We start from the raw sequence: 11,143 nt of genomic DNA, 5'->3' as shown, positions 1-11,143 counted from the left end.
ATACGTGTTTACAATATGTGTAAATAGTAGCGTTAAGGCCTAATGTAGCCAGTGAATTCGTCAAAACGCGGTGACGTCTCCAAAAGCGTGGCCTGTAATTGGTCTATCCCGGCATCTTAAGCATGTGGGCGGAGCTTCAACGCGACGCGGAAGTACGCTGCACTTTTGAGTTCTGCAATCATGTGGATCTGGATTATAATTTGTCCCGCTTTGGTCTTTATCTTTTTGAAATACGTTTTTTTCAGTTCTGGGCCCAATCCCTTTCAGACGGACAGCCGGGAGCCGTTGAAAAAGAAGGTCTTTGACAAGAAAGAGAAAAATAAAGTATTGAAGCAAGGTGAGATACAAATACACGGACTGGAATGGATCACAAAAAGTTACATTTCTTTTAATTTGTAATGTCGAACAGCTGGAAAAGTGGATTGTCAGGCGGCAGTAGAAATAGTAACCTGTACAACAGTGGAATAAACTCAAACCGATTAAAGGCCATTGTTGCCAGATTTGCTAAATCACAGATTCGAAGTTCACGCATTTAAAAAAAATAAGGAACGTAGAAACAGACGGCAGTAGTTTCCAATCTCTAGCGAATTACCTCATTTTATTAATTTATTTTTTTTAAATCAATTGAACCGTTGTTGGGCAAATATGAGACAGTGCTTAGGGCTTGTCAAAGTGCAAAAAAACGAGAGACACAAGAAAAATACTTCAACCTTCTAAAGCAGGGGTAGGCAACCTGTTCCAGAAAGAGCCATGAGGGTGCAGGTTTTCTTTTCAGCCACTGACTCCACCAGGTGATTTCACTGATTAACTGATTCCATCTGCTCAAAGTGATATTAATCAGTAAAATCACCTGGTGGAGTCAGTGGCTGCAAAGAAAACCTGCACCCTCATGGCTCTTTCTGGAACAGGTTGCCTACCCCTGTTCTAAAGTGTGGTGTCACCAAATTCACTTCATCCATCGGGGGTCTCTGCTTGGTTAAACGTTATTTTTCATTGTTTGACTATTCAGTAATCTCATTGTAAGGTGTGGTGCCACTGAATTCATCTCAATTTGGGAAAATGTGATTTTACATCATTTTGAAGACTTTTTTCATTGGTTAAATTATCAGTAAATGAATTGTTTAAGGTGTAGTGCCACCAAATTCATTTCACACATCAATGGTCTCCAGTTGATCCCCCCCCCCCCCAAACAATCACATCTCCAGAAGTTTTATGCACTCCCCTGATTTTTAACAATTCACATTTCTGATCAACTTTTGGAGTCCTGAAGTCCATTCTCTTGCAGTGTTGTTTGTGCCATATCTATCCTGATGACGTTTTGTTGCTTAGGTTTTGTTGCCAGTAAAGTTCCTGATAACCTGGATGCCATTGTGATTGGCAGCGGGATCGGTGGACTTGGAGTTGCTGTGTTGCTGGCTAAAACTGGGAAGAAAGTCCTGGTTCTAGAGCAGCATGGTCGGGCAGGGGGATGCTGCCACACCTTCAGCGAAGAAGGCTTTGAGTTTGATGTCGGTGAGAAGAACAGCTGTGATTAATTTTCTGTATTATGGATGTATATATATATTTTTTTTCTTTGAAAAGACTGTGTAAAGATTCACGCTGACACATGACAGACACTGATGTGGAATTTTTGCAAACCTTAAAAAAATGAATTTATACTTGTCATATTTAACTCAGATACTCTTAGACATTTTATTTAGATTATTGGCAAAGAAAATCAAAATCATTGCATTTGGTTTTATTGCTTATATACAATTGTGGTCAAAACTTTACGTACATTAAGAACTTCTGTTCAGGCCCTGAGGCCCATCGGTTGACAATCTACAACTCCCACTGATGCCCGTCCATCACAGGCCTTAAGTGCACAACTGGAATCGAACCAAAGTCTGTTTATTGGTAGTTCAACTCCATTACTACTCAGTGATCTGCTCTGCATTACGTGCACTCAAGGGCATAAATGTAGTGGAAATATTTTGCTTTTTAGTGTGCAAGTTCTAATTTATTTTGGGTTTTCTGACATCAACACAGGGTTACAATTATAAATGCAGTGCACCTAATGTTTGGCTAAACATATAATTTATTTGGAGAAAGTGAAAAAAAACAACTTGGCCGGCCCGTAACATTACTGCGGTTCATTTCACCAACACAGAGCTGCTGAGTGCAGCGTTTTCCCTCAGACATTTTTCTTATTAGGGTGGTCGGTCGTGGAAGCAACATCTCAGACCAGTGCAGCGTGCCGTGTTGGTACAGGATGTGTAGTGGTGCAGTAATAACTAGAGAAAGCCAGGTTTAGATTTTATTTATTTGCATCATACAACACAAGTGAATATGCCCCTGTCCAGGACTCCAAATTGTAGCACCACTCAGTTTTGCTTATTTAGACAAGTAGAGTGTGAATTCTTATGAATAATCAAAATAAAACCCTTTAGAAAGACTGTATTGAAAATAAAGGCATAAAAGTAGAAGCTAAACATCACAACAGTCACTTCAAGAATGTATAGTGCCTTTCAGTCAGGGATGGATACAAGAACATATTAAAAATTTCAGGTTATCGCTTGGCATTACCATATTTTCCTGAGTATAAGTTGCACCTGTCAAAAATGCCTCTGTACAATTTGCACCTTTTTTCTGTTATCTGCTCTTTAATTTGGATTTTTGTGCATTTTTGTTGTGTACTTTTTTATTAGCAGTTGTTTTCCCTTACCAAAAAATAGTACTGATAAGTATATAAAAAGTAAACTAGAAGTATACTTGAAACATACTTGCATATACTTTTTGGTAAGGGTTATTATTGTAGTTTGTTTTGTGTTTTGCTTTGATTTCTGGGAAAGTTCTACATAAGTAATTATAATAATTGTGATTAACAACAAAATTGAGATTTTTCGGTATATAAGTCACAGGGCTACCCAAAGTAGTTAAAAAACAAAAAACAAAAGCAACTTATACTGTGGAAATATGGTACTTTTAAATAAATTTGTAATAAATTGAAAAAGCATGTTACTGTGTGGTTGAGCAGGTTCGCTTAAATTTAACCATGTTAGTCCCATTGAGATCGAGATCTCTTTTACAAGGGAGACCTGGACTTTTTTTTTTTTAAAAGTTTCCAATCCACCTAACCTGCATGTCTTTGGATGTGGGAGGAAGGCAGAGCACCTGGAGGGAACCCACACAAACACGGGGAGAACATGCAAACTCCACACCGAAAGGGCACAGGTGGGAATCAATCCCATGACCTTCTTGTTATGAGGTAACAGAGCTAACTACTAAGTCACCGTGCTGCCCACCTAAGTATACCGGTACACACGCTCAATGACGTTCATGTCAACATCTACGTGCGCTGCCTGCCAGACAAAAGGGTTCTTCCAGCGGTGGAAACGCAAGCCAAGCCAGACTTAACCGTTCCCAGCCAGACCACTTGGAAATGGGGCTTCTCGGCATACTCAGGCTAAATCGTTATGGTGTGACAGCTGCATAACTTATTCGACATATCCAGCGTAAATGCCAAATTTTTCATAAGTCTGCATATGCTGGCTAAATCATCAAGCTGTGACAGGGCCCTTCGGCTTGTAAAAGCACAATTTTCCACACAGACATGTTGTCTTACAGTAGTCTCAGCCACTACAAATCCCTGCTGTCATCTCACACCACAGGAATCCACTACGTGGGCGACTTGCTGGATCACAAGCCTTTCCGCTGCATGCTGGACCAGATGACCAACGGGCAGCTAGAGTGGGAGCCTCTTGACAATCCTTTTGACCATGTAGTGCTGGGACCTCGAGATAACCGCCGTGTGTACCCCATCTACAGTGGCAGGACCCGCTACGCAGAGGAGCTGAATAAATGCTTCCCTGGAGAGGAGGAGGCCATTGACAAGTACATTAGCCTGGTCAAGGTAGGATCTTGGAATGTTATGGAGCAATAACCGATCATCACGCATTGTAGATTGATATCAAGTGCCTTTTTGTTGAGTTTGAGAGTGTGTACATACTTAGTACACACACTTGCAAGGATAAGTTTTGGAAAAGAGCAGAAACACTGAGGAGATGAGAAAAACTGAATGTTGCAGAAAAACAAAATTTGTAGTTTCGGTACAAAAATCTTATACTGGCTCTTAGAAAACCCTTTGTTAGAACTCTCTTGGTAGTTCCTGTTTTTCTGCAAATATCTTTGAAGATCTGGCTGCTTGTATTTTTTTGTGCGGACCTTTAATGTGTCCTTGCTTCCTGCCTTTGTTGTGAACATCACCTTTAACACAGCGAGGCTTCATGGTTTAGACCTCTGCTGGTGATTTTTCTGTCTCGAAGAAGAACACTGTGTGTGGCTCTACCAAGACTCAGAATGCCTGATTTTGCTGTGTTATAAGTTTTTTTTATATTTTCCTTCCGAAATGGATTTATATATTGAGGATAGACCAAACATTTTTAGCAAGTTGTGAAAAACTGGTTGACTGTTAAAATATACAAGGTGTGGCAAATGCTCCCTTCTTGTTTTTATTTGTTGGCACTGCCCGTTAATCTAGATATAACCAAAATATAATGGTAACTGTTGCAGACCAAACCCACCTATTTTCAGCAAATCCAGTGGCATTGGGTTATAACAACATCTACCCTGTAATAGCATTTTGAAAAACTAGGTTCATAGTAGGGCGTGAAGACGCTAACAGCTACAGCAGTCTGCCAATTAACCCCAATGACCTTCACCTTCACCAAATGATTGACTTGTGGCTGACTTTGTCCAGGCAATTCTGGAATCCACCTAAGTGTGTGTGCCACGTTTGGTCCAAATCAGGTTGAATTCCTTGAATTCCTTTGCCAAAAAAAATTTTAACTGCAGTTTCTGGGCTAACTTTCATTGACATTGAAAGTTTAGTAGGAATTGGCAAGAAGACCTGGGAAGGGCCAATAGACACCTTTGGCACAGTGACTGACATTTGTCTAATTTGACCTCACTTTGACAGTTCCAGAGTTCGTGACCATATGTGTCCCATTTTTGGTGGATGTTAGAGTGAAAAATCATAACTTTGTCCTTTTGATCCCAAAGGCTTTGACCTTTGCCAAAGCAAGCCCTTTTTACTGCACTTCTGGGGTCGACTGTCATCCACATACCAGGTTTGATGGAAATTGGTCAAAGGACCTAGAATGAGCAGGAAAATGGACAGAAAACAAAATTTTGACCTTGACCCTGGATCACTTGATCTTTGCTGAAACAAAAATAGAACAAAAATAACTGAAAGCTTAGCAGTTCTGGGGTACACCTACATGGATGTATGATAAATTTAGGATTTCAATTAGATTAAAATAAATTTATTTGTATCGCGCCAAATCACAATGTATCACATATCGGGGTGCTGTACAAGGGCAGGGTCCAAAAGAGCTGACCCAACTCAGTTGGCCTACCATCCATTCTGGCAACCACAACATAATAAGACTTCAACAGAAATCAACACAAAATACAAAGAGATTTGATTATAACTAACAGCAAAGAAAACAGAATGGATAAACAATAAAATACAATTCAAATAAGGGGTAAAAGTGCAAAAAAACCCCACCAAAAAACAGCATCAATTATAAGAAACAGAAAAGTCTTCAGCCTGGACTTAAATGAGTCCACAGAATCAGATTTATCGTAATTAACAAACTGTTCAATAAAAAAAGGTAAGAAAAGGCCCTGAGATCAACTGACTTCTTCTTCACCTTTGGAACACACAACAGACCCAGATCCCGAGAACGGACAGAGCTTTTTTTTTTTTTTTTTTTTTTTTTTTTTTTTTTTTTTTTTTTTTTTTTTTTGCTTCTCCTCCTTTCTGACATAGCCACCTCCCCATTCAAAACTGCGCCTAACCTTTGCACCAATTCCTTATTGAGACATTCTTGTGATTTAAAAAAAAAACTTGTAACAGTCCAAATCAGAACAGAATCATGTCTGGGGTCAACTCAACCTTTTCACATAGTACTATGAAAAACCCTTCATTACTCTTTCAAAGTAATCTTATGTTTGGTTAATTCTACAGTCAAACCTACAATTGCAGGCACAAACACATTGTCCTTGGAAAAAAATAGTGTTTTTTAATTTATGTTGCTAGTGTTGTTTTTTGTTTTGTGTGTGTGTGTGCTTTTCCTTCAGAAAGCTCACCGGGGTATTTGGCTCCTCGCTGTGCTGAAGATGTGGCCTGTCTTTTTGGCAAAGTTCCTGGTCTACACTGGCCTTGCCACTCGTCTGTCTTTCTTCTTTAAAATTGCCTCCAGGAGCCTGACAGATGTGGTCAGTGAACTGACAGAGAACAAGGACCTCAGGGCTGTCTTCTCCTACATGTTTGGCACCTACGGTAGGCTAGGCTGTAGTTGTTGTAGTCAGGCTACATTTCTTTGCAGAATATTATCACTTATCTTGAACATCCTTCTTACATTTCTTCATTTCTTGGTTGCCTTTCATCAGGTAACATCCCGAAAGACGCAAGTTTTGCGACACACAGTTTGCTGGTTTCTCACTACCTAAATGGTGCCTGGTACCCAAAAGGCGGGGCCAGTGAAATCGCCTATCACATGATCCCCGTCATTGAAAAAGCAGGGGGCGCTGTTCTAGTTCGTGCTCCGGTCCACCGTATCTTGTTCAATGAGAACAAGGAAGCTACTGGTGGGTGTGACTCTTGTTTCTGGACTTGTTCCATTTTTCAAATTTATATAACTACAAAAATGCGGCTCCTTTCTGTGAGGTGGTTTCACTGCATTAATTTGGTCATTTACACCATTTCAGGTGTGAGTGTGATGAAAGGTCAGGAGGAAATACACATCCATGCTTCTATAATTATCTCTGATGCTGGAATCTTCAATACCTATCAGAAGCTGCTGCCAAAAGAACTCCAGACCATACCAGGTAAGGAAGGAGTCAGTGCTAAATGTGATTTAAAGAGTACTTGAAACCTCAAGGATATATATATATATATATATATATATATATATATATATATATATATATATATATATATATATATATATATATATATATATATATATATATATATATATATATATATATATATATATATATATATATATATATATATATATATATATATATATATATATATATATATATATATATTTATTTTGGGGGGGGGATGCATGGCAAATATAGTGGGTTTGCTCTCTGAGATCTCACAGGTGATAAGAAGGAGGATGACTTGCACATATGTCGGCTGGTAATGCTGGCTGATATGAGTAGTGTCAGCGTTATTTATGCAAACCTTTATTATGCAGAAAAATAATTTGGCTGTTGGAAATGGTGTCATTATGTAGTTTGTCCAGCAAACGGCAATCTGATGGTATTGTTTTCAATGCTGTCAAGCATGGCTGGGACTCCATCACCCCTTGGTCACATTAGTTACAACAAGAGACAGAGGTGGAGAGACCAGCTGCCATTCATTTTCAGTCAGAGTGGGCATTTTATAGTAAAGAGTGTCAAGTGGTTGGTATGCCACCAGCTGGGTAGGGCCAAAATAGATGTGAAGTCTATTTTGTGCAAATACAGAGATATTCTATACAACAACTACCAATCTAAGTGAAGGCAGCATGACAGCAGCGTGACATACATTGGTTGTTTGTTGGTTATATTTCTGTTTATTGATAATGAAGGTGATGTTTAAACTGTAAAACATTATGCTTTAATTAGATTTCTTTTTTATAATGATTTGATAATGAAATGTTAGGACACATTGCAATTTTTTATGTATATATTTTATCGCAATTTTTTTTTTATCTCCCTAATGTCTGTATCTCCCTCCCCCCACCCCAAAAAATCCATTTTGATCACACTCTACACAAACAATCTATAACTAACTCTGTAATTTTGAGTCTGTTGCTGTGATGTCAGTCACTCAGAAGAGCTGTGCAGGAGCACAGATGAGGCGAGACGAGCAGTTTATCACTGCTGGGTTAAAGGAGCCGTTCTAGGATCATCTGTAATGAAACGTGCCTCTAAGACTTATTTAATGTTATTTGTTCTCTGTGGTGTGAAACTCTTATTTTCCAGAAATCCAGAAGCAGCTCAGTATGATGAAACATGGTAAAGGTGGCTTCAGTGCCTTTGTGGGTTTGAATGGAACCAAGGAGGAACTGGGCCTGAAAGCAGACAACTACTGGATCTTTACTGAGAATAATTTTGATGAAATGTATGTTGCTTTTTTATGTGCATCTCTGACTGTTTAAGAATGTCAAAATAGCTATTGGCCTGATTAATTTAAATAGTTTTGCATGTTCAGTTTGGATGTTTGTATCAGGTCTGACCTGTTCACCTCCAATTACAGAGTATCACCACAGGAGGTGAATATTTTAAATATGTGATTGAAATGTGAAATGTTTATCTATGTGGGAGTAGTTGCCCTTGAATTGTAGCAGAATTAATATTAACTCAATAAATTAACACTTAATTGTTTAGTTATGGTTTAATGGTGTTCATGTGAACTAATGCATGACTGTATAAATTATTGCTAAATACACAAGTCTTCATTAACTGTTAACGCTTATTACTGCAGTAAATGCAGAGACGTTAGTCATTTCTTTTTTTTTCGGCTTCTCCCTTTTATCACTTGGGGGTCACCACAGTAGATCTGAGGTGGATCTGCATTTTGATTTGGGACACATTTCTTTCTGACACAATTCCACACTCCATGGAGAGCGGACAGGGGCGGTCTTGATACTGGACCCTTCTGCGCACTGACCACTCGGCTATCACACTTCAACCAACACAAACACATTAGTTATTAATAAACCTACATTAACTGTTAGTTCATGCAGTAATATGTTTTAACTAACATGAACATATTAATGTTAATAAACATATAAGATAACTCCAAACTGTTAGTGCTTATTACTGCATTAACTAATATGAACACATTAATGATGATAAACACAAGTTAACTCTTAATTGTAAGTTAATCCTTATTGCTGCATTAACTAACATGAACACATTAACAATAATAAATATATGTTGGCAATTGTTAATGCTTATTGCTGCATTAACAAACATGAACACATTAACAATAAACATATGTTAACTCTTAATTAACTGTTAGTTAATGCTTATTGCTGCATTAACAAACATGAACACATTAACAATAATAAACATATGGCATCTCTTAACTGCTAATGCTTATTGCTGCATTAACTAACATGAACACACAGGCTCCAGCCCCCCACGACCCATAACTGGATTAAGCGGTAGAAGATGAATGAATGACTCTTAATTAGTTAATGCTTATTGCTGCATTAACAAACATGAACACATTAATGATAAACATGTTAACTCTTAATTAACTGTTAGTTAATGCTTATTGCTGCATTAACTAACATGAATACATTAACAATAATAAATATGTTGACTCTTAATTAACCATTAGTTAATGCAGCAATAAGCATTAACTAACATGAACACATTAATGATAAACACGTTAACTCTTAATTAACTGTTAGTTAATGCAGCAATAAGCATTAACTAACTTGAACACATTATTGATAAACATAAGTTAACTCCTAATTAATTGTTAATGCTTATTGCTGCATTAACTAACTTGAACACATTAATGAGTAACATATGTTAACAATTGTTAGTTAATGCTTATTGCTGCATTTATTGACATGAACACATTAATAAATGATTAATAAACACGTATCAGTTAACTAAAATCACGTTTCTTTTGTAGCACAGACAAATATATGAATGGAAAGAGGGAGGAGTCAGCTGAAAACGTGCCCCTCCTGTTCTTAGCCTCCCCGTCAGCTAAAGACCCGACCTGGGAGCAAAGGAAACCAGGTAGAGAAAGAAAAGGGAAAAGCTGCACATCACTCCACCTGTTTTCACCGCAGTTTACTCATGCAGAGCGCATCTAGACAGTTCAGCCCATCTGTTTTTCCTTCACGTCAGGCAAGTCCACCCTGAGTCTGGTTAGTATTGCAAACTACAGCTGGTTTGAGGAGTGGAAGGACGCAAAAGTGACAAACAGAGGGCCTGAATACAAGCAGCTAAAACAGACGTTCTTAGACTGTATTCAGGACGTGGTTCTGGATATTTTCCCCAAGATTACCAGAGACAAGGTAAAGTGGTTTTGGGTCTCATCTTTCTGAAGGAACTGATGAAGCTCAGCACCTTCTCAGCAGCTCACACTGTTTCCTGTCTTTGTATAGATTGAATACATTGATGCTGGAACCCCGATCACAAACACCTACTACATTGGAGCCCCCAAAGGTGAAATGTATGGAGCGGATCACGGGATTGCACGGTTCAGCCCTGAACTCAGCGCTATGGTGAGGCCGCAAACGCCACTGAGGAACCTCTATCTGACAGGTCAGTGTGTGCACGTGGCAACGAGGTCGCAAGAAGCAACTAAATGCTGTGACTGTGCAGTTTGCTTTGCATTCAGTACTTTTTGTTTTTGTATTCTAGGTCAGGATGTGTTCCTGTGCGGCTTTGCTGGCGCGCTCGCTGGTGCTGTCACCTGCGGCTCCGTCATTCTCAACCGCAACCTCCATCTGGATGCCATCACCTTGGCAAAGAACACCAGATTTCTGAAAGACAAATTGAAAGGGGAGTAGCTGTCAAACCGTCAACCAAAATACACACCTCTGTGCAAAGGGGAGGGGGTGTGGCCAATCTAATTACACCCCCAAATTACATTGCATCTGTGGTGTTGTTTTTTTTTTTTTTTGTAGAGTGTAGAAAACTAAATCCTGTACGTTGCCAAAACATACCAGCACTGAGCAGTGTCCTTCCTTTGCTAAATGTACAACTAGACTAATTTGGTACCTGTGTGGTGTCAGCACTTAAATGACTTAAATGAGCTCATTATGCTTTCAGTATCACTGTACTCTTTTATATATATATATATATATATATATATGTGTGTGTGTGTGTGACGGGTCGCAGGCTACCACACTGCTGTTGCCTCCAGAGATGACGACCAGGTGGATTATGATGGTACTTTATTACAGCACTGCAACACAGCATATAGCACCGCAGTGGTGTGGGAAAGATTGCGTCAGTGTCGGGACAATCTGAACACCACAGTGAAGTCCTCTTTTTTTCTGTGCTTTACCCAAGTCCACCACTGCGCCACTAGATGGCGGTGTTGCACCTTTTTGCCATAATTTAA

At 38.9% G+C, this 11,143-nt stretch overlaps 1 protein-coding gene across 1 annotated transcript; it reads left to right on the top strand.

Moving 5' to 3' along the window:
* The first annotated feature begins 141 nt into the window (after positions 1 to 141).
* On the top strand, positions 142 to 10,597 carry retsat (retinol saturase (all-trans-retinol 13,14-reductase)). Its single transcript, XM_034190230.1, has 11 exons — positions 142 to 337; positions 1,330 to 1,512; positions 3,651 to 3,892; positions 6,124 to 6,325; positions 6,436 to 6,633; positions 6,754 to 6,873; positions 8,029 to 8,167; positions 9,698 to 9,807; positions 9,919 to 10,088; positions 10,179 to 10,338; positions 10,438 to 10,597. The coding sequence occupies exons 1-11, from the start codon at positions 181 to 183 to the stop codon at positions 10,584 to 10,586; spliced, it is 1,830 nt and encodes a 609-aa protein (XP_034046121.1). The 5' UTR covers positions 142 to 180; the 3' UTR covers positions 10,587 to 10,597.
* The last annotated feature ends 546 nt before the right edge of the window (positions 10,598 to 11,143 follow it).

Source organism: Thalassophryne amazonica, chromosome 16 (assembly GCF_902500255.1).
Source record: "Thalassophryne amazonica chromosome 16, fThaAma1.1, whole genome shotgun sequence".
NCBI lineage: Eukaryota > Metazoa > Chordata > Actinopteri > Batrachoidiformes > Batrachoididae > Thalassophryne > Thalassophryne amazonica.
This window is presented reverse-complemented; position numbering and strand designations above follow the sequence as displayed.